General features: G+C 38.0%; 1 protein-coding gene across 1 annotated transcript in view; it reads left to right on the plus strand.

The window, feature by feature from the left end:
* LOC128639110 (tRNA selenocysteine 1-associated protein 1) overlaps positions 1-860 on the plus strand; it is a 61,995-nt gene extending 61,135 nt beyond the window's left edge. The window contains exon 7 of the mRNA XM_053691269.1: positions 127-860. Coding sequence (XP_053547244.1) covers positions 127-281 — 155 coding nt within the window. The 3' untranslated portion in view covers positions 282-860. The remainder of the gene's footprint in view (positions 1-126) is intronic.
* The last annotated feature ends 24,115 nt before the right edge of the window (positions 861-24,975 follow it).

Here is a 24,975-nt window from a genome sequence, read left to right on the forward strand (position 1 = left end):
TGGAGATTAAGAAGTTGTTACATATGTAATTTTATCTGTTTGACAATGCTATGGCTTTATGATTGTAGTATGACAGTCACAGTAACATTTGCTTGATAAAGTAATAACTCTGATTTGCTTTGACAGAATATACCCTTCAGTTGGATGTAGAAGAAGCCAATAAACAGTATATGGAACAAAGCGAGGAATTTTATGATGCGTTAATAGACTGTCACTGGCAACCACTGGATACAGTGAGTTCCAAGATCCCCGCCTTAGAGGACTCTTCATTTTGTCACTGACTTTATATTCAAAGAAGGACGATAATTGTTCAATAACAAAATTGGATTTTGTATTTCAGCTGTAAACTTTATAACTGGCAGCAACAACAAAAATCTTTATAGATATTAATTACAATTTTGGTTGCTACTACCAGTTGTAAACTTTAAATTTGGAGTATGTTCTGTATGAGAGACTTTTATTAGTGCTATGCACTGCTTCCTGGTTCCATGCTGAGGACGAATAGAAGATAATTAAAGGGACCATCTGAATGTGGTGGTGAACTTAACAGAGAAAATCATTTACCAGATATATTGTATTTATTTTGTAAACTCCTGTTAATGAGAAAACAAAACTACAGAAGACGCATTTCTCCCATGGAAGCCCAAGATTGTTGTACTAAACCACCGTGGATTGTAGAAAAGTTAGTCTTTGGTGTTTAGTATCATTTTAAAACCCACATTACCACTGGATTAACATGTAAGAACTTTATAACTGTATTGAGGGTTATTACCATTTTAATGAGGTGGAAATTTCAATCTCGCAATAAGTATTTGACTTAAACCATGCATGTATAGGAGTAATAAATTTAAATTATTTTAGTACTGTTGATTCAAAATTATTATTTATAGCAAAGTGGGAATTCTTTTCTTTTTTCCAAGGATGTTTCTAAAACTGAAAGGTGTTTTACTGTCTCTTTAAACAGACATGGAAGTCAGTAGCATCCTGAGGTTTTACAGCTCTACCATGGAGTGCTGCTTTAGCCTTTTTTAACACTATATAAGCTTGATTTATCATCCACTGTCGTACATATTCGCCCCTGTCCAACCGGGTTCTCCTTTGGTGGGCAGCTGTCCGCATTTATCATGGCACACAATGGGTCCTGTGCGCTCGTGTGCCACCCTTGCCCGCGGGCAGTTACTGTCAATCTCCCCTGTTGGAACAAACTTGGAGATTGAATTTCTCCACCTAAGAGTTGGAGAACAGGGCAGGGAAGCTTGATAAATTCTGACTAAAGGTTCGCACAAGCGAACCTGCAGTCAAAAGGGAGAGACGGGCTTGATAAATCGAGCCCTATGTAAGTATAGTTTCTGGGACATTTCTTCCAAAGCTGCTTTTGAGAAGACTGAAGAACAAGTTATTGTCTTGCAGAGCTTTCCAGCTGAGGCACAATGGCTGTTTAGAAAGAAGCCATACACCTAGTACACTGGTTTTCAAACCTGTCCTCGGGCCATGTTTTCAGGATTACCTTTGGTGAGAGCAGGTAAAATAACCATGTTTACTAATTTGCTCAGGGGCGTACTAAGACCAACCAGGGCAAAAGTGTGGCAGGGCCCCCCACATCTTTGCTCCACCTACCTCCTCTGCCCTATTGCCCCTCCCCCACCATGTTTTTAATTGCCATATAAAGAGACAATTGACAATTTTTTCCTTAAATATTTTTTAATAAGAACTAAATATTGTAAACTAACAAGTGCTTGTGCAAAAAAATCCCCCTGCCTATATGTACGACAGCATGGCGCAGACAAGGGTTTAAAATCACTTTTGTTTACTTGTTACTAGCAGCTAAAGAGAGAAAATCATTAATTTGTATGTTACTGGCAGCCAAGGGGTAAAATTATTAGTTATCACAAATCTACATCATGGGATTAACATTGGGGCTAAAATAGTGCTGTTAGGTGGGACATTGTTGCCCAACTATCGTGTCCATCACAGATTGTCCAGTATATTGGTGGAGAACAGCTGGAGTCTGGTTTTGAGGATACAAATAAAAAGAGCCTTTAACTTACCCTGGGTCATGTGAATATTTTAATTAAGGGAGTTATATGGTCTTTTAAAGCGACAGAAAGAGAAAATTAAACTATCATATTACAGATACTGTGTGCCGTTTTAACAGTGATATTATCCCTCAAAGCTGTCGGTAACACAGCAGTGATATTATCCCTCATAGTAGTAACACATAGCAGTGATTATCCCTCATAGCTGTCGGTAACAGCAGTGATATTATCCCTCATAGTAGTAACACATAACAGTGATATTATCCCTTATAGGTTTCGGTAACACACAGCAGTGATATTATCCCTCATGGCTGTTAGTAACGCAGCAGTGATATCCCTCATAGCTTTCAGTAACACATAGAGGTAATATCCCTCATAGCGGTCAGTAACATAAGTGATATTATCCCTCATAGCGGTCAGTAACATAAGTGATATTATCCCTCATAGCTGTCAGTAACATAAGTGATATTATCCCTCATAGCTGTCAGTAACATAAGTGATATTATCCCTCATAGCTGTCAGTAACATAAGTGATATTATCCCTCATAGCTGTCAGTAACACATAGCACTGATATTATCCCTCATAGCTTTCAGTAACACATAAGTGATATTATCCCTCATAGCTTTCAGTAACACATCCCTCTGGAGTCCTGTCCCTTCTTTATGTCTGTTAGGTGTTGTTTTCAGGGGGGGAGTGTCAGTTCAGGACTGGGCATCGGGCACACAGTACCAACTGGAAATGAGTATACCATTTGATCAGGATATCCAGGAGAACAGATTTCAGATCGCGCAGCAATGATTCTAAAAGCTATTCTGTTTATTGCAAGTTGAAAGGCACGTCAGACAACAGTTACGGCATATAGGGTTAACAAGTGACGTATTCATAACTGCATCATCTTGCATAGTATTTCTGCAAGAACAAAGAAGCTCATTTAAAATTTAATCAAAAGAAAAGGAGTGTTAGGGAGTCATTTCTACAGAAATACCTAACTTCAGATAACAGTAAATATGAGCCTCATAGCCCAGCACAAATCAAGGCTGTTTGACATCTTGTAGAGATAACAGTGCATCCAAGCACATCGTCAGGGTCATTCTCAGGGCTATTCTAGCTATGCAAGTCTCCCTAACATCAGCATATTTCTCACTACATAATAAACCACTATAATAAAGGTTATTGAGACTAGATGGATGTCAAAGACAAAATGGCAGCCAAGAACAAAATGGCGCTGGTCACGCTAACAATAATTCCTAACATACCACCCTTTTATTCTAACAGAATATCACAAAAATAGAAAAGCACAGAAAATTAGGAAAGCCTTTAACAACCATATAAGCCTAATACTACGGTAACGTGAATCTATGTGAGAATACTGTAGAGGAAGGTATTCATATGTAGTGGTATAATTTTTTATAGGCCAATGGGGCACAATTTCTCACTGCACATAGGTGCGGCCCCTCCAATACTCTCCCCGTCCACCTCCCAGCATCCTCAAACTACTGGTCTATCTGCAGAAAGACCCAACCAGCCCCCTATCTACCCCCGAACAACGCTGCATCTTTTATTTCTCCACCTGCATTGCTAGCACCCCCCAATATGTCCAACAGTTCCTTGCTCAGTACATTCTCCACAGTAAAGCATGACATGGGAACAGCACAAATGTCTCTAGGTGGCCTCTGATCACTTTAAGAACAGTTGTTGTCCTCTTAGAGTGCTCCACCTTCCTCAGACACTTTGCTTCAATACCATACAGTTCATTTGCAATAAGGGTGCTTATCCAGTGATCTTCTGCAGGTAGATGCTGAAAGTCTAATGGTTTGTTCATGGGGTAGACAAGGTAGCCAGTGGATCCCCATAGCAAGCAGACACTCTAGTCAGGAGTCTAAGAAGGAAACAAAACAGCACAAGATGAGTACACACCCCAATACAATCACATTTATGTCCAAATAAAACTTCTTTCACCTTTTTGTAAGCATCACAATTCCTTTAGCTTAACTCATCCTATGTCATTTAAAACCAAGAAAACATTGTGGATATATAATACAAACTAAATACATTGATTAAACTTTTACAGAGAATAATTCACAGCTTCTCTATACAATTTAAATGATACTTCATGAATACTAAGCAAGTGAAAAGTGCTAGACTTCATCAAGAGGCTGAATGGCTATGCTAAAACTTATGCTAAGGCCTGCCCTGTAACAAAAATGAAACATAAAACAGCCAATAAAAATATTTTCTTTAAAATGAATTTCTTTACACTGTCACTTGGAACTACTAAAAATAAAAGAAACGTGTGTTGCTTTATTCTGCAAAGCTACTATCTGTAATGTTTATAATTCTCCAACTATGATCTTAGTAGTCAACAATCTCATCTGATATAAACACTACTAGTTTACTAATTATTTTATGCAAACTTAATTCTCTCACACTCCTGTATGAGGAAAGCATACAATCATAACATTATTTAAAACTACAAAATCTCTTAAAGGTAAACACATCTTTATGGTAAGATAATTCCTTTCTTTGACAAACATCTGTAATTACCAAATTCAAATTGCAGATACCATAGCAATTAATAAAAGGGAAACAAAATACATTTGCTTTCATAACATAGCTCCAATAAGAGCCAAGGTTGGTAGAAAATATACCATCAATATAACTATAATTTTGCTACTCCCTAAACAAATATTTCTCTGTATAATTTATATAAACTTCTAGCTGAGACATGTCCTCATTGCGTTCCATAGGGTGGAGGGTCTAAAATATTCTGATATATTGCAGCATTTTCTTTAAACTATAAAGGTGCAAACATATTTTCTATACTCAGTGGGCCATTCAATAGGTTACAGTACTGCAAGGTTTAGAGTTACGCTTATCTAAAGGGTTACTTTGTTTAAGTACATAAGCTACAATGTGCACTAATACCAATAAGGCATACTTTTCTGTAGACAAAACTATATGACTTCTTATAACTAATATGATCAACATAAATAACACAAATACAAGAGCATACAAAACAAGCAATATAAGTAAACAAGTTAAAACAATACTCCCCTAATTTAATTGGTTGACCCTGTAACAGCATAACAGGTCCTCAATATCAACCGGCAAGGCATAGTCTAGAGAAGGATAGTCTTTATGTTCTGAAGACACACATCATAGGAAACAGTCCTAGATTACCCAGAGTCCAGTTCTGGGGCTGGTACCAGCATGCAAAGCGAAGAATGGATCCAAAAATAGTTCAGCAACTTTTACTGCAGTATGGTGGTTAAAACAAGCTTGGCAAAAGGTATTTTATCTTAATTTTTCTCTCTTTAAAAGGTTTACTTGCATTCAATCTTTTGGAGAGTGCACTATGGAATTTTATCTGTACAGATTTTACCTAAATATGAGAAACTCAAAAAAAATTCAGTTAGTGTCTTTAATCTCTGGATACAGCTTCATGATCTCATCCTGTAAATACAAATATTGTGTTAAGAACAAAATAGAAAAATAAAAACATTTTAGTTTCACTTTCTTACTTAACCTCTTAAGGACATATGACGGAATTTTTCCGTCATAAAACAATTGAGCAAACAGAAAGCTGTGTCCTTAAAGGGTTAAAATAATCACCCCAAATCACATAAAGATACTCAGCAATACTCATCAACACTTCCCCCTTGTTTGCGTGAAACATCCCAGGTGGCACGCAAACACAATATAACACGAAACTAAAAGACCCTTCATGCACTCCACTCATGCATGTAGTATACTATTCATAACATCAGGCAAAATCAAATACACCTCAACATGCAATATTCCATTCATACAGTACCTTACCACACGCATTCACTAAAAATAAAAACACAACATTCTCTTAGAAAACACTTAAAATCAACTGTCCATTTCACAAAACATTAACAGCCGACACAAACATTAACAATCAGAATTAACCTGAAATTCAACACAGCTACTTACATTCACTGAAACACAGCACTCGCAAAACACTACAAATAATAAAAATCCTATAACAACCATCTATACCCTGGTTCTGCAAATTCTACCATACACAATACTATGAGATCACACTAATAAGGCAATCACTGCAGATGATCAATAAACTTCAGTTGCATATTTACAAATAAAATCCCTAACCATAAATTTACAAAGGAACACACAAACACCTAAGTACCCTATTTTGGAAAATATCAGATAATAATGGTACAGCCACTGTTCTATATAGCCCCTGCCCCGCATGCACCGTGCAAATCCACTGTTAAATAAATCATGTTTGGCACAAATAATTTGTGAAAAGCTCTAGAATCCAATCTATACTTTTACATAACCAAAATTTTAATAAATACACAATTATTTGATTTAACTTTTTTTTATAATTTGATATTCACCATTTTGCAATTTCCTAGCCAAATATAACCATTGTATATAACACAAATGAGCTTTCTACAAAAGAATAATAATAATAAAGTAAAAGGATAGTTTGTCCAAAAATTATCCCTTTAAATTGTTCCCAATGATCCATTGTCCTCACTTATGATAAAAATGTATACTGACGTCCATTAAATAGCCTAAGCAAACACAGCCAGCATCATAAAAAAAGCACACACTCACAGTGGGGTGCAGGCTAGTTAAAGGGACATTTTACCCAAAACATTTTTAAAAGATATCTGAAACTGCTGACATAGTTAAATATACTAGTGTTAGGCTTACAGTAAACCTCATTTTCTCTCTCTGTAAATATGTCTTTAAAATCAGTTTGCCTGTATCCCTTTAAATATTCTCTCTTCTTCTTTTCTCTTTTCCGCTAGTCTCACAGATCGCAACACCAAGATTGCATCTAAATGTCTGCTATCCAAACAGCAGATTTAAAAAGAATATATACAAGGAAAGGTCTCAAAAAATATATTTTGCAAACTGCTAATACAGTGTTATTGCTGCTCATGAACTCCTTTCACATGAGTGAACTGGTCCTCTAAGTAATAAAATGACAATTTTCCATTGCTCTGTCTAAGCACTGAGCTCCGGTTTTACAGACAAATATAAGATAAGGAACACAATAAAATATGCTTATTATCCAAAATTCAACCCCCTGCAATCAACTGTGTTTTGAAAGTACAAAACTAGCTACTTCATATATACACAAATAAACTCGCAAATGCAATTTCTCCTATATATTTTAAAATATTCAGCTTGTATCACAAGTCATTGAAAATACATTAATATAAAAACAATTTTACAGTGTACTGTCCCCATAAGGGCTAACCATTTATCATGTAAATTACATACGTATACCCTAGCCATGATATAGGAAACTTGTATTATTTACCACACAAATTCTACTGCTTTACTGTATCATGACCTGTATATTTAAATGAGAGCCATCACAGCATAAATAACACCCATGTATATTAAAACTTCTACTGAATTAATTTACTTGCAACAGAAACGGACCCAAATACTTTTAGATAAATTTAATGATATACTGCCTATAACCTTATTTTATCTTTTCCACTAATTCCTTGTACAAATCTTGCAAATACAATATACTTGAATCAACCTGTTAATCTTTTTTTTCATTTACCAGAACATGACCGAAAGTCACCCAATCATCCACACATTTAAAAATCCCTTAATTAGTTCACTTGCAAAAACAATATATTGATATGCCGCAACAGGTGGATAGTTTTTTTTTATTGCATACAACAAATATCACTTAAAACTAAAAACTGCTATTAATAACACACATACTTAAGAACATGCTTATGACTTTAAAGTTGTAACAATAAAACTTCAAATACCTCATTGCAACGTCTGATTTCTCAGCTAAGAAACTAGCTTAAATAATTACCCTACAGAAAGAAAAAATGCACCAAGGTCATTTTTACAGCGATACACACACACACACACACAAGCTCATATCTCGCATACCAGAAATTCACCCCCTACATTTATTCTTACACAATTTCAACATACATGAAACTCTTAGTGACACAGAAAACACATTAACAGTCTCTTTCCTTCTCAATAAAACATATATTTCATAACATACCAAAGACATATAAAAATACAATAAGATTAACTTTCCACCAAATTTAAAATGTATTTGAAAGTGTGCGAATCTGCAAAGAATGGCCATTTTCTCAGCAGACTGAGACAGTCAAATTTTATAATACATTCTCAGATCTTTTGGTTCGTAGAGTCTGCATTAAGTATGGTGGCTACGCAGTAGTTATAGTGTCTACGGTGCTGAAGATCCGTTGGTGAGCGCTAGGAGCATCCTTTTCTACGGTCCAACTTCCAGCCAGCCTGGAGGCAACTGTAACATATAGCAATAAAAAGCAAGCAAGCACCAAATAGTAATCCATTTCCAGTGATAGGTAACAAAAATCTACTATAGGAATGTTATCGGGAAAGCGATGCCAACTTACCCAGGTGACTTCAACCTTCCGTCAAATGCATACCAACTTTTATCTTGCGCGCTTCACCAGACAGGATTGCAATACCTGTCTTAAACTAGCACAGGACTATTAACCTGTCTAGAGGGATTATCACAAGTGCCGGCAGGACTAGGAACCTCCGCACACACCCTGCTTCTTTCTTTACTGCAGGAATCCCTTAACCCTTTATCATATATAACCAACACCTATTACAAAAATAAATTTAGGTTCAGATTTTCAGAGGGAAAAGTAAAGTAAAAAACACTCATCTACTTACCCAGTGCGAATCCCACAAGCTTACACCAGGAACCGTTAGGTGTTGTTTTCAGGGGGGTGTCAGTTCAGGACTGGGCATTGCGCACACCGTACCAACTGGAAATGAGTATACCATTAGATCAGGATATCCAGGAGAACAGATTTCAGATCACGCAGCAATGATTCTAAAAGCTATTCTGTTTATTTCAAGTTGATAGGCACGTTTTATAGACAACAGTTACGGCATATAGGGTTAACAAGTGGCGTATTCATAACTACATCATCTTACATAGTATTTCTGCAAGAACAAAGAAGCTCATTTAAAATATAATCAAAAGAAAAGGAGTGTTAGGGAGTCATTTCTACAGAAATACCTAACTTCAGATAACAGTAAATATGAGCCTCATAGCCCAGCACAAATCAAGGCTGTTTGACATCTTGTAGAGGTAACAGTGCATCCAAGCACATCGTCAGGGTCATTCTCAGGGCTATTCTAGCTATGCAATTCTCCCTAACAACAGCATATTTCTCACTACATAATAAACCACTATAATAAAGGTTATTGAGACAAGATAGATGCCAAAGACAAAATGGCAGCCAAGAACAAGATGGTGCTGGTCACGCTAACAATAATTCCTAACAATGTCTTTGCTTCAATTCTGTAGAGCGCTGTACATGTTAAAAAAAATAACTGCACCCCCAGCCCACTCCAACCCTGAGTGATCTTACATACTCCAGATCAGAGTCCTGTCTTCAAATTTGCTGCCTGTTGCAAACTATTGCATAGTGCTGCTGTCTTTCCACTCTCTATTCTTCCTCCTAGGCTGCACTGCCGGCGGGTTCATCATGCTCCTCCCTCTCTGGTCACATTACTGGTGCTGTATAACTATAAGGAATGCGACTGGGGCTGAAATGGAGCATGATGAGGTGTTATGTGGAGGTAGAGACTGCTTGGTGGCAAGCTGGCTGTCCTAATACATTTATCAGTGTGCTCTCTGCACAGTGACACACTGTATCTGCCTGCACATAATAAATTTTTCAGTGTGCTTTCTGCACAGTGACACACTATCTGGACACACTATCTGCCTGCACATAATACAGCTGTCAGTGTGCTCTTTGTACAGTAACAAGAAGTCTCTACCTGCACATAATACAGCTGTCAGTGTGCTCTCTGCACAGTGACACACTATATCTGTCTGCACATAATACAGCTGTCAGTGTGCTCTTTGTACAGTTACAAGCAGTCTCTACCTGCACATAATACAGTTGTCCGTGTGCTCTCTGTACAGTGACACGTATCTGCATGCACATAATGCAGTTGTCAGTGTGCTCTCTGTACAGTGATACACTATCTATCTGCACATAATACAGTTGTCAGTGTGCTCTCTGTACAGTGATACACTATATATCTGCACATAATACAGTTGTCAGTGTGCTCTTTGTATAGTCACAGGAAGTCTCTGCGTGCACATACGACAGTTGTCAGTGTGCTCTCTGTACAGTCACACGTATCTACATGCACATAATACAGTTGTCAGTGTGCTCTCTGTACAGTCACAGGAAGTCTCTGCATGCACATAATACAGTTGTCAGTGTGCTCTCTGTACAGTCACAGGAAGTCTCTACATGCGCATAATACAGTTGTCAGTGTGCTCTCTGTACAGTCACAGGAAGTCTCCGCATGCACATAATACTGTTGTCAGTGTGCTCTCTGTACAGTCATAGGAAGTCTATGCATGCACATAATACAGTTGTCAGTGTGCTCTCTGTACAGTCACAGGAAGTCTCTACATGCACATAATACTGTTGTCAGTGTGCTCTCTGTACAGTCACACGTATCGACATGCACATAATACAGTTATCAGTGTGCTCTCTGTACAGTCACACGTATCGACATGCACATAATACAGTTATCAGTGTGCTCTCTGTACAGTCACACGTATCTACATGCACATAATACAGTTGTCAGTGTGCTCTTTGTACAGTGACACGTATCTGCATGCACATAATACAGTTTTCAGTGTGCTCTCTGTACAGTGACATTTATCTGCATGCACATAATACAGTTGTCAGTGTGCTCTCTGTACTGTCACAAGAAGTATCTGCATGCAAATAATACAGTTGTCAGTATGCTCTCTGTACAGTCACAGGAAGTCTCTGCATGCACATAATACTGTTGTCAGTGTGCTCTCTGTACTGTCACAGGAAGTATCGGCATGCACATAATACTGTTGTCAGTGTGCTCTCTGTACAGTCACACGTATCTACATGCACATAATACTGTTGTCAGTGTGCACTCTGTACAGTGACACACTGTATTAACATACCCCAGATCCAAATCCTGTTTTCAAATTTGCTGCCTAGCTAGTGCTGCAGCTGCTGCCTTCCTGCTCTCTACTCTTCCTCCTAGGCTGCACTGCCGGCGGGTTCATCATGCTTCTCCCTCTTCCTCACCGGTCACATTCCTGGTGCTGTACAACTATAAAGAATGTGACTGGGGCTGAAATGAAGCATGATGAGGTGTTAGTACAGCCAGCTTTACCCCCCCCCCCCCCTAAAAAAATAAATAAAATTCCAGCGGGGAAATAGACATCAACGTGTTTCTCCCTACGTGATCTTGAAAAAGCCCTCATGTAGGGAGAAATGCGTTGATGTTTTTGCTATTTGCAGCCAGAATAATCTTTATCATTGTTATTTATACTTTCTGTTAAGTACTCTCTGCCTAGTACAGAGTTCATATTGGGACTTTATCCAAGATTAATCCAGGTCTTAATATTGTAAAACAGGTAAATTCAAAACCTGTGAAAACGTTTGTAAAGTCCGCACTGAATAGTGCTAAAGATAAGATCAAGTTCTGCCAGAATCTCATTGGGGACATTCTCAAGGATTTTCCAGTATCCAGCGTGCAACTGCAGTATAGAGCGGATACCTTTTTTCTCCTAAACTGAGAGAGGACAAGTGGATCAGCTGAAGTGTTTAAATGTGACACCATCCAATAGGATCAGAGCAGCCTGACAGATCCGATGCAGATGACCTAACGGCAAGAGGCGCAAGATACACAGAGGTCAAACGGCTAGTAAATAGCCAGGTACTGTTATTAATTTCAGCCTATGAATATTCCTACGTAACCCACTAATTTGTGGTCTGGACTATAACTACTGTCTGGTACTGTTACTATTCCTCTGGCAATAACGTGCACTTTGTTTCTATTTTTGACTCTCAGTGGTGGCAATAAATTATCACTTTGTTTTTAATATATTTTTTATTATCGTAGACGTCCGATTAGTTATTTTTATCTAATTTGTTGCAACTTTTACTATCATTATAATGTTTATTGCCTAGTTATCCTTTGTTAGGTTATAATAAATTTATAAGAACCTATTTTGGGGTCGTTTTAGAATTACGCATTTTTTCACATATATTCCATATTAGTCACCTTTACCTTTAGCGCTCCTAAGTATATTGTGTGATTTATGTATATATGTTTGATGCAGTGACTCGATCAGTGTGAGGGGATTTATGATTTTACATCAGGCTTTACCCACAGCCAATTGGGTAATATCCATTTTACCCAGGTAATCCTAGGATTACCCAATATCTGACTTTACCTGCAACATATATATATATATATATATATATATATATATATATATATATATATATTACAGCTAGTGCTAGTTAAGTCCACTGCTGCTCCCAACAGAGACTCAAAAAGTAATGCCTCACCGCAATCTGCTGCCCTTGGCATGTGCCCTGTTTACCTAGGCGGCCAATATTCACCCCTTTTCCTTCCAATGGCATGGAGAGTCCACAAATCCATTCATTACTGTTGGGAATACAGCTCCTGGCCACCAGGAGGAGGCAAAGACACCCCAGCAAAGCTTAAGTATCCCTCCCACTTCCCATAATCCCCCAGTCATTATCTGCCTTCCTGAAACAAGGAGGAGTGTGACGAAAGCGCTCTGAAGGAGAATCTAAGTCCTTTATGGGTAGTTTCCTTTCAAGCAGGACTGGGGTAATACTGTGTCCATGTAATCCTCTTGAGTAAGAGTATTGGCAGCTGTTAGCTGCTGGAGGTTGTGGAGTACTCTCTGTTATCTCTCCAGCAATTTATTCTAACACCCCACCCGGCAACCAGGGTTACTCTGCTTTCCTTTCTACTCAGGTCCCTGTCAGAAGTCTGGATGAAGCTGGCAGACCAAAAAGTGTTGTGACTGCTCCACAGCAGAAGACCTTGGAGGGTAAGTCCTTTTGTATTCTCTATCCCTTATAGGGAACCTATGCAGGGGACTCGGTGGGGTGTCCTAATGGCGCTTAAATTCCCTCTTAGGGGTCTGAGATAAATTACATATCCTGGGATCAGGCTATTTTCATGGCCTATAAGCAGTTAGGGGTTTAAGGCTCCTGCTCACTTTAGAGTAAGTCCCTTTCTCTCAGTGGAGGGTTTCTATAGCAACTTTTATAATAATTGTCCATCTGGGAAACATAGAGCTTCTTAGGGGCTCTATGATATAATCTCCCTCATATTGAGGTAATTTCGGCTAATGTCTGGGACATCGTGTCGTTTTCTATGTCACATACATTTATTTCTTAGTGATCATGGGACTCCGATATGTTTTATTTCATGTTCCCTGTTTTATCTATATGATCACAATATTGGGATCTCTCTCATACTGAGGTGATCTCTTCTAATATCTGTGTCAGGACACTAATATGTTTATTTTCATGTTTTCCTAGTCTTGTATAGGGACTCAATATTATAATGTCTCTCCTTTTGAGGTGATGTCTGTGACATCATGTATTGTCATAGGTAACATATACATATTTCCTGGTTATCTTAGGACACTAATAAATTCAATTTTTTGTTGTCCTTCTTATGTAGAGGGACTGTGTATGTGTGTATATATATATATATATATATATATATATATATATATATATATATATATATATATATATACATACAGTTGTGCTCATAAGTTTACATATCCTGGCAGAATTTATGATTTCTTGGCCATTTTTCAGAGAATATGAATGATAACACAAAAACTTCACTCATGGTTAGTGTTTTGCTGAAGCCATTTATTATCAATCAACTGTGTTTACTCTTTTTAAATCATAATGACAACAGAAACTACCCAAATTACCCTGATCAAAAGTTTACATACCCTGGTGATTTTGGCCTGATAACATGCACACAAGTTGACACAAAGGAGTTTGAATGGCTATTAAAGGTAACCATCCTCACCTGTGATCTGTTTTCTTGTAATAGGTGTGTGTGTATAAAAGGTCCAATGAGTTTCTGGACTCCTGACAGACCCTTGCATCTTTCATCCAGTGCCGCACTGACGATTCTGGATTCTGAGTCATGGGGAAAGCAAAAGAATTCTCAAAGGATCTGCGGGAAAAGGTAGTTGAACTGTATAAAACAGGAAAGGGATATAAAAAGATATCCAAGGAATTGAGAATGCAAATCAGCAGTGTTCAAACTTTAATAAAGTAGTGGACAATGAGGGGTTCTGTTGAAACCAAACCACGGTCAGGTAGACCAACTAAAATTTCAGCCACAACTGCCAGGAAAATTGTTCGGTATGTAAAGACAAACCCACAAATAACTTCAGGTGAAATACAGGACAGTTTTTTTAACATATATAAATCCAAAACATAACATCAGTACGGTTTAATTCCATCTATTTGACAACATATTTGCTACTATATAGATAGATACAGCAAATGGATACAAAAATACAAATTATAAAACCCTATAATATACAAATATAAGGCATTTTAAGACAAATGAAAACATAGATGGTGAGAACAAATATTTAACAATAATCTATACAACTAAACTATCTCCTGTTCTCTATGTAAGATTCACATAATACACCTAAAGTAAAAAGTCAATGTTAATATTTCAAAATAGTACAAATAAACAAACAAAAGGGGAAAAAAATGGGGCTGGGATCTCCCTCCCCCCACCCCCAATACACACCAGGTATTCCCTGCTCTTAAGATGGGGAAAAAAGAGAAGAAAAAAAAAGGGAAACAAATATCTCTTAATGAACATCTCTATAGTTAGCCAACCATGTATGCAGGAAACACAACTTCAGGGAAGCGCTCAAGCACTCGTAAGATGTGGTGACAGGCAATTCACATAAGCAACACACCCCCTCTCGACGTCACTCTGACGCATCCGACTCTGTCAGCTATACCGGTGCAATGAACGGAGCTTTCCACCTCCGCTCCAAAGAATACAAACAGGTACAACAATCAAAGCACTTAGCAAAAAAGCAGCAGGTATACAAAGGATCCTTAACTCAAGAGGATGAAGAAAACGCTGTGTTTATTTCTCCATAAAAGTCACGTCTTAACAGATGAAACGCGTTTGACCTTTACTGCCTGTCTTTTTCCCAATTATATGCCAGCGCTGTGAAAAGATACCTATTGATATCTGCTGATATGGAGAAATAAACAGAGCGTTTTCTTCATCCTCTTGAGTTAAGGATCCTTTGTATACCTGATGCTTTTTTGCTGAGTGCTTTGATTGTTGTACCTGCATGTATGCGGGAATAGGTCCAAAAGGATCAATTCCATAAAGCTAATAGAAGTCAAAAAGTGGGATAGGATAAGTTTTTGAATCGGTAATGAGTATGAATTAATAATTGGTAGCCAGCCCATTAAGAATCTTTTAACTTCTTTTTCTGAGGAAAATTGTGAGTAAAATGATTAAAAAATGATTTGAAATAGAATTCCTACATCACTTGTACTCGGGACAGTATTAGATTTCCAGTTTTTAACTATTATATGCCTAATCGTCAATATAATGGTGTTTAGCGTATTTACCTGAAAGGATCTATTATTCTGGGAATATAGCCAGAAAATGTTCTCTAGTGACAAAGATTTGGAAACATAATGTCTATTAAACCAATGCTCAATTTTCCGCCATAGTTGATTGATTTTGGGGCAATACCAGAACATATGGAGGATGTCAGCTTTCGGATTAGTACAACGAGGGCAAACACCAACTTTTGCAAGATACATCTTTGAGTGGGGATAAATAGTAATTATTTATAAGTTTAAAGTGCGATCCCTTCCAGCTCATTGAGATTTCACATTTATTCAAAGCAGCAAAACTTAGTTTGATTTTATCATGATCTATTGATGAGAAAGCGTGTGCCCAGGTATTACACAATTTATCAAAATAAATTAAGCTTTGTTTAGTGAACATAATATCGTATATATGAGGGAAATAGACTCGTTACCTGCTATACATTTTTGGATACATATCTTGATATCAGACCACGAGACCAACAAAGCAGGACCCCAATTTTGGGTGTGAATATAGTGCCGTAATTGTAGATAGGCAAAAAAGTTTGTTCTAGCTAGATCTAGGGACTCCATATTATAATCTCTCTCATATTGAGATGATCTTGCTAATGTAGGGGAGATCTTGTTCAGTCCTACGTAATATATATTTTTCTTAGTGAGTAAGATGCTTCATGTTCACCTATTTTAGGCCAATAATATTCTCCTCATAAGGAGGAGTCTTTTGGCTAATGTAGGTATGATTACATAATGTCCTATGTAAGATATGTATCTTTCTTAGTGACTCTAACAGGCTTATACCCATTCTATCATGTATATAGACTCCATTTTTAATCTTCCTCATGTTGAGGAGATTTTAGCCTTATGTCTGTGGCAACATGTATGGTCCTTGTTTAATAAATTATTTTCTTAGTGATCTTCACTCACTAATTAGTTTATTTTACGTATTTGGGATTCTCGATATAGTCTCATAGTCAGATTTTGGTCCTATGTCAAAGCATATATTTCTTAATGTTTTGAGACATTAATAATTTTATTCTCATCCTCATATATTTGAGGTATTCGGAAACATTCTATAATTTTCTTATAGTGAGGAGGTTTCCTTCTAATGTCTGCTTCAACATAGGTTGTCCTTAGTACAATAATATTTTTATTAGTATTTCTTAGGACCCTATCATATGTTCATTTAGTTCAGGTTTATTTCCTGTTCTTTGTGTGTTTTATGCTGACATTTGATGTCATTTTAAACACCCTGTCAGTTTTGCTCAACCTATTATTTAGGTCTATATGGCCTTTGGCTTAACGCAATTGGACTTCTCCATAACTCGAGAATATCTTCTCTCTGCTTGTCTCTACCTTCAGTCCTCAGCACGCCTCTCAGTGGCGCAGTGCTTGGAATTAATTGTTTTCATGTGTACCTGCATGAACATTTATTCCTTTTGCCCTTTTCCATTTGAGAGCTCTCCATCTATGTGTGCTCCGTCAATGGAACAGCGTTTGGATCTGTTTGGGTTAATCATCTAGACAACCACACGTGAGAATCTCCCCTTCTGTTTCTGTCAGGTTCCTCTATTCCTAGAAACATGAATCTTGAGGCCATTGTAGGAATTTGTGTCTTTTGATGCCAGCTGGGAAACTATTTTGGATTCCTTGAGAGCTCTGGTATTCTTTCCAAGGAACATTCTGGAGCTGGGGGTTATCCACAATTCTCTAGTAGCGTGACTTCATCTGAGCTCTGTCCATTTTCCTCAGTCTCTATCAGTCAAATTTATTTATGTGGCTTTTATCAGTCCTCAAACATCTAGGACTAATGATGATGGAAGTCTCGCGTATCCCTCAATGGGCAGTGTTTTTGTTTTTCCCTTTTAAGCCTCCTTTTCCCCTTCTTCCTGAGGTGTTCTCCGATCTTACCCTCAGGTGGGGGTTCTAGAGATAGACTATATGGCTTCTCTCCTTAATACTAGGGTCAGCTTGCATCAAGCGGGAGCGGACCTTAGTTATTCTATGTTCTCCATTTTTGGTCAGGACTTGGTCAGCGGATCTGGTGCAGAAGGACCCTCTACTTCAAGGTCCTTTTCCTCTTTCAAACTCTGATTCTTCTAAGGCAGACACCGTGGGGATGGACGTTCTCTTAAAAAAAAAAAAAGACCTGGCGAGTAAGTCAGGGTTTCGTCGGAGGTATCATAAGTTCTAGTGCTCCTGTATCTAAACTTAAGTCTCAAGGTTTTTCCTTAGCGCAAGGACTTTGCTCCAAGAGAGTTCAGATAAGGGTTTGTCCGATAGTTCTTTATAAGAGCGGATCTCTTCCATTTCAGTTCTGTTATATAAAGGATTTTTCAGTTGTCCGGACGTCCAGTAGGTGCTGGTTATTATCAGACCTGTGTTTCAGCCTTTGCTCCTTCCTGGAGCCCTATTCTGGTTCTCATATTTGAGACTCCCACTCTGTTTATATTTATCTTTTATGGGAGAATGTTTTGTTTTTATTGGCTGTTTCTTTTACTCGTAGAGTTTCAGATTTTACATCTGTACAGTGTGACCCTCCTTCTTGTCTGTTCGGATAAGTTTGTTCTCCGTACCAGCTAGGTTTCCTTGCTCTAGGTGGTTTCTGATCGCAATACTAATTAGGGGATTTAATTCCTTCCTGCTGCCCTTATCTTTTTTCTCAGAAGGATAGTTTGCTTTTCAGCCTGGATGAGATTCCTACTCTGGAATTCTTCTCCAGGCTTCTAAGCAGATTAGTTATCTGTAATTATTCTGGTAGATGCTAGGACCTAGAGGTCTCTGCAACTACTCCTTTTTTGGTCTATGGGCTGTTTTTCATTTGGCTTATTAGATAACAGAACAAAAGCCTCCTTAAGGGATTCAGCTTTGTCTCCCTATGCTGTTTCGTGTCCCTGGGCCGTTAAGGATGAAACTTCCAGAAAACAAATCTGTAAGACTTTTTGCACGTCCTTTTAAAATTTTAATAATGTTGATGTTTTTGCCTCAGCTGAGCTTTCTTTTTGGAGAAAGGTGCTTTACGTGGTGGTGCCTTAGGTTTCGGCCACCTAAATTAGTTCTCTCTCCCTGACCATTCTGTGTATTCTCTTGCTTGGGTATTGGTTTAGTAGACAAATAGAAAAAAGGGCAGGAATCCAGTGCTGTAGTTAAAAAATCCATATACTTTATTGATCCATAATTTTAAAATCACCAATGTGACATAAACGGCATAACATGGAAGATAACGTGAAAACAGGAACAATCAGTCCATGCTATAACTGGCTTACGCGTTTCGGCCGTAGCCTTACTCTTAGCCTAATTAAAAACCTAGCACAGCTGTGCTTTAAACAGAGACTAACGTAACGTGATAGGTTAAAATAATGGGGCAGGTCTGATTGAGCTTAAAAGACAACTCCTTTTATGACATCATTAAATATACATAAATATTCATGCCACTGAACTAGTTATTTTACCCCAATTTGGATATTTGCTTGATAACAGTATTACATTGAACAACATGATGTTAAAAAACTTCATATACATGATAAGCATACAAAACAATATTGAGTCTTACACTCGTTGTTAGTTTGTAGTATACATATAGACTGATTTGAATCAATTGAGTAAAAACTTTGTGCACAAAAACCTGTTACAATGATTTAAATCCCTAACAAATTACTAGTTAAGATACAGAATCAGTATGGTATACAACCTAACTCATTGTCTAGAGATGGGCAGATAAGGATATATCTTTGGGTAATTTAATATAAGGATCACTTCCTACATCAATATCCAGCAAGATTAAGTTAAGCACAGACCTATGATTTCCATATTGGTTAGGTATCTTTTCAAAAAGCTGCACTTGTTTAAAGGTAAAACTAGAACTGATGTATTGATAAGTGCACAGGTAAAGCGTACCAAATGAGCTGAGTGTTACTGAATCATGTAAACCGGGTACTTAAGCTGTTAAAGCTAAACCTGATGTGTTGATAAGTGCATAGGTAAAGCGTACCAAATAAGCTGAATATTACCGAATCTTGTAAACAGGGTACTTAAGCTGGTGTATATGTATAAGGGTATGTAATGGAGAGGAGTATATTATCATAGTTAAATATAATATTCCACACTGATGTAGAGATATCTTTAGTCTATGGAAAAGACTTTTACTCCCAATAATTTATTAAGTCATATTGGGAATTAAGTCCACCCGGAAACCTCGTTTCCAGGTGAAAAATCCAAAACATTTCTCTTTTATAGAGGAGATTATCTCTGTCTCCCCCTCTCTTAGGGGTGAGCACCTGTTCTATGGCTTTCCACCTAAAAAAGGACAGGTCTTTTTGATGTTTGATTGAAAAGTGTGTCACAATGGGTGTAGTAGCTTTACCAATGGAAATAGTACTAAAATGCTTCCTAATACGCGACCAGATATCTCTAGTGGTGAGCCCTATGTATTGCACCCTGCACTGGGTGCATTCTATCATATATATCACGTATGTAGAGGAGAAATTTAGACAACGTTCTATTTCAAAAGTTTTTCCATTAGAGTTTGAGGTAAAGGTAGACGATATGTCCACGTGGTCACAGGGTTTGCATTTCCTGTGGCCACATCTAAACATACCTCTGTGTGTCAGCCATGAACTCATGGTGGTTCGGTCACTTTTAAGCTGAGAGGGAGAGACCATGTTCCCTATTGTACTGGCTCTTCTGTAAGAGCATCTCAGGCCACTGTCTACACTATTTACTCATTTATCATCAGCTCGCAACATACCAAAATGTTTACGAACAATTCCACATATTTGCTTATATTGCGAGCTGTAATTGGTAACAAAGGTGACACCTTTGTGAGGGACAGAATCTATCTTACTTTTGTTCTTCCCCCCCATGCGGAGTAAAGTCTTCCTATCCATACACTCCACTTCTTTTAGTGCTTTGTCTATGTCAGTCTTTTTATAGCCGCGTTGTTTAAAGCGGTCTATCATGAATTTTGATTGATCCCTAAAGGTGCCATCATCCGAACAATTTATTTTTAGACGGATGAGTTGTCCTTTAGCAATCGCGTACGGGACATGGGGTGGGTGACAGCTCTTGCCATGAAGCAAGGTGTTACCCGAGATAGGTTTCCTATAACTGGATGTTTGAAATGAGCCATCTGTTTGGCCCTTGATAGTGATGTCCAGATAATTTATCTCATGATCATTAACATCAAAGGTAAAAGTCAGGTTTAGTTCATTTACATTGATCCAATCAACAAAATGCTGAATTTTGTCAATGCCTCCTTTCCACACCACGAGCAGATCGTCTATAAATCGTCGATAGACGATTATGTCCTCTAGAAAGGGGTTACTCTGTGCATAGACGTGGGACAGCTCCCACCATCCAAGATATAAATTAGCGTAGGATGGGGCGAACTTGGCCCCCATAGCTGTCCCACGCCTCTGCAAGAAAAACTCCCCCTCAAACTCAAAGTAGTTGCGGGTTAGCAAAAATAATGTTACTTGAATAACATAATCTTGAAACTGTGCGGTGTATGTGGTGTAGTTGTTCAAAAAATACCGTATGGCCTTAACCCCTTCATTATGGGGAATGCTTGAGTACATCCACCGTAACTCACATGTATTCAGGTTTCCATGACAATTTCTCGAGGACATTTAGCACGTGTGTGGTATCCTTTAGATAACTGGGCAAATTTTGGACTAGTGGTTGGAGTACAGCATCCAGCCATTGGGACAAGTTCTCAGATAGTGAGCCTATACCGCTCACAATCGGTCGACCCTTTACCTCCTCCAAAGATTTATGCACCTTTGGCAGGTGGTGAAAGATTGGGGTAACAGGGTGCTTGACTAATAAATAGTCAAATGTTTCTTTGTCAAGAAAACCCAGTTCCATGCCTTCATCCAGAAGGCTTTTTAGTTGTTTCTGAAAAAGCCACACCGGATTATAGTCTAACATAGTGTAGCTATCTTGATCATAAAGCTGTCTGTGTGCCTCTTTAATATAGTCAGTCCTATTTAGTACCACAACAGATCCTCCCTTGTCTGTGGCCTTAATCACAATACTCTGATCCTTGCTAAGTTTATTTAGGGCCGCCCTCTCTTTACTGGTTAGGTTGTTTTTTTCCTCTGGATTCAGTTTTGCTTAATTTAATAAAATCAGCCTCTACACGGCTGTTTCTATTTGTCTACTTTGCCGGTTGTTCTCATCAGGAATCCATTAGTGCCGGAGCATTCTCCCAGGGGACCCGATAACCAATAGGAGGTGGGGGTGTGAGCGCAGGAGTGCGTGTCATATGACTGGATACATGGACAACGGCCAATGGCAAGCCACAGGGAGCTTGGGCGTATCGACGAACAGGCACGCAAACGATTTGTGAATACCTGAGAAGAGAGGTTTAGCCCAGGACCGCCGTATATGCCGCTCCCCTGAGTACAGATTCTTTCACAGCCCAGTGCAGCAAGGATCTACATCTGTGAGTACTGCTTTTTTGCTTTATTATTATTATATGCTTTCCGGATGAAGAGGCATTCAGTGGGACTGAAATTTCTACCCTCCTTTGTACTAAGGCTGTATTTTTAAGTGAATTCTACTCACCGCTTGCCCTACAAGTGCCATATTTCCTTCATATGCTTATGTTTTCCTAAAGACCTGACTTAAGGCAAAACAGTTGGTTTATACTTGCTTACACCGTGTACCAACTATACTCATTTACTCAACGAGTCAGGATCAAGTGTGCCTGGCTGAATTAAAGCTGATCAGTGTCCAAAAACGTGGAATTGAGCACACCAGACTCCCTCCCCACCTTTTTGAGTGTCCCCAGGGTTGGTACCCCACATTAACTGTACTACTTATTTTGCTAAGGGGTACGATAGGCCCACAGCACATTAAAGGGATTACCTTTCCATTTTCCTATTTTTGGGTATTGGTTTCCCAACAGTAATGAATGGATTTGTGGACTCTCCATGCCATTGGAAAGAAAACTAAATGTATGCCTACCTGATAAATTCTTTTCTTTTCTGGCATGGAGAGTCCACGGCCCGCACTTTTATACTCTTAAAGGCGGCATTTATTTTCATGATCTTCAGACACCTACCCCTTGTGTTCCTCTTTCTCTTTCCTTTTCCCTCGGCTGAATGACTGGGGGATTATGGGAAGTGGGAGGGATACTTAAGCTTTGCTGGAGTGTCTTCGCCTCCTCCTGACCAGGAGGTCAGGAGCTGAATTCCCAACAGTAATGAATGGATTCGTGGTCTCTCCATGCCAGAAAAGAAAATTATTTATCAGGTAAGCATAAATTTTGCTTTTGCAATATATTATAAAACTCCATATGAGTAAACATTGAGAAGACCAGGTCATGTTAGACATCCCACCCACTTCCCCATACTTATTTATTTTTATGGTTAAGAAGTCCACCTAGATCTATAAGGTTAAAACATTTTGCATATTTCTAAAAGCCTGAAGCATTGAAAAACTCTTTTTTTCTTAGGGAAAATTAAAAGGTGAGTCAAAATTCAGGAAATGTCTTAAAGGAATATGAAAATCAAAGTTTGAGTTTAATGATTCAGATAGAGCCCAGTTTTAAGAGACTTTTCAGTGTACTTCTATTATCCAATTGACATCAACCTCTTAGTATCCTTAAAGGGACATAAAACCCAATTTTTTTCTTTCATGATTTAGAAAAAACGTGCAATTTTAAACAACTTTCCAATTTACTTCTATTATCAAATTTGCTTCATTGTCTTGATATCCTTTGTTGAAAAGCATATCTAAATAGGCTTAGTGGATGCACATAGTGCATTGCTATTTCTTCAACAAAGGATATCTAAAGAATGAAGCATATTAGATGAAAGAAGTAAATTGGAATGTTATGTGTGTTTGCGGGTATCTCGTTTGTGTGTGTGTGAGTATCTTGTGTGTGTGTCTTTATGTGTGTGTGTGAGTATCTTGTGTGTGTGTCTTTATGTGTGTGTGTGAGTATCTTGTGTGTGTGTCTTTATGTGTGTGTGTGAGTATCTTGTGTGTGTGTCTTTGTGTATGTGAAAGTGTCTATGTGTGTGTGAGTATCTTGTGTGTGTGTGTCTTTGTATGTGTCTAAGTGTCTTTATGTGTGTGTGTATTTGAGAGTAACTGTGTTTGTGCTTTTGTGTATTCCTCTCTAGCCAATGAGCTCTTGTGACATTTAAAGGGACAGTCTAGTATAAATTAAACTTTCATTATTCAGATAAGAATTTTAATTGTAATCAACTTTCCAATTTACTTTTATCATCAAATGTGCTTTTTTCTCTTGGTATTCTTAGTTTAAACTAAACCTAGGTAGGCTCATATGCTAATTTCTAAGCCTTTGAGGGCTGCCTCTTATCACATGCTTTTTAAATCTCTTTTCAACACAAAGAGACCGAAAGTACACGTGGGCCATATAGATAACACTGTGTTCAGGCACAGGGGGTTATTTAAGATCTAGCACAAACCAATGCTAAATGTAAGACAATAGATAATAAACAGTCACAGTCATGTGATCAGGGGGCTAAAAGAAGGTTCCTAGAAACAAGGTAATCACAGAGCTAAAAAGTATATTAATATAACTGTGTTGGTTATGCAAAACTGGGGAATGGGTAATAAAGGGATTATCTATCTTTTAAAACAATAACAATTCTATGGTAGACTGTCCCTTTAACTGGTTTATGTGTTAACCTAGTAGTAATGACTCTCTCAGCTAATGGGGGAAACAGTTAAAGGGACATGAAACCCAAACATTTTCTTTCATGATTCAGGTAGAAGATACAATTTTAAATAACTTTACAGTTTACTTCTATTATCAAATTTGCTTCATTCTCTTGGTATCATTTCTTGAAGGAGCAGCAATGCACTACTAGTTTCTAACTGAACACATGTGTGAGCCAATGACAATCGTATATATATGCAGCCACCAATCAGCAGCTAGAACATATGTTCTTTGCTGCTCCTGAGCTTTCCTAGATTAACCTTTCAGCAAAGGATAACAAGAGAAGGAAGGAAAATAAATAATAGAAGTCAATTTGAAAGTTGTTTAAAATTGTATGCTCTGTCTAAATCATGAATGTCTAATTATGACTTTACTGTTCCTTTAATAAAGCTTCTGATTAAAGCCATCAATGGAAATCAGTGCTATCTCCTCTCCCTCTCTTCTTTTCTGATTTACTTTGGAAACGCCATGAAAAAAAGCCATGTTACACCTTGACCAAAAAATATTATGGCTAAAAAATAAAGCCTAAAACCGGGGGGGGGGGGGGGGGGGGGGGGGATTTTGAGTGCCTAGGGCAGCACAAAACCTATATACGCCACTGTGTCTGTTATACCCTTTTATTGATTTCCTGAATTTTCACCTATTCAGATAGATTTGTATGTCTCTAGGACAATTTGAAGACAGAAAGCTCTGTACATGTGAAGAACAATTAATATATTACTAAGAATG

The sequence above is a fragment of the Bombina bombina genome, chromosome 8, assembly GCF_027579735.1.
Source record: "Bombina bombina isolate aBomBom1 chromosome 8, aBomBom1.pri, whole genome shotgun sequence".
NCBI classification, from domain to species: Eukaryota; Metazoa; Chordata; class Amphibia; order Anura; family Bombinatoridae; genus Bombina; species Bombina bombina.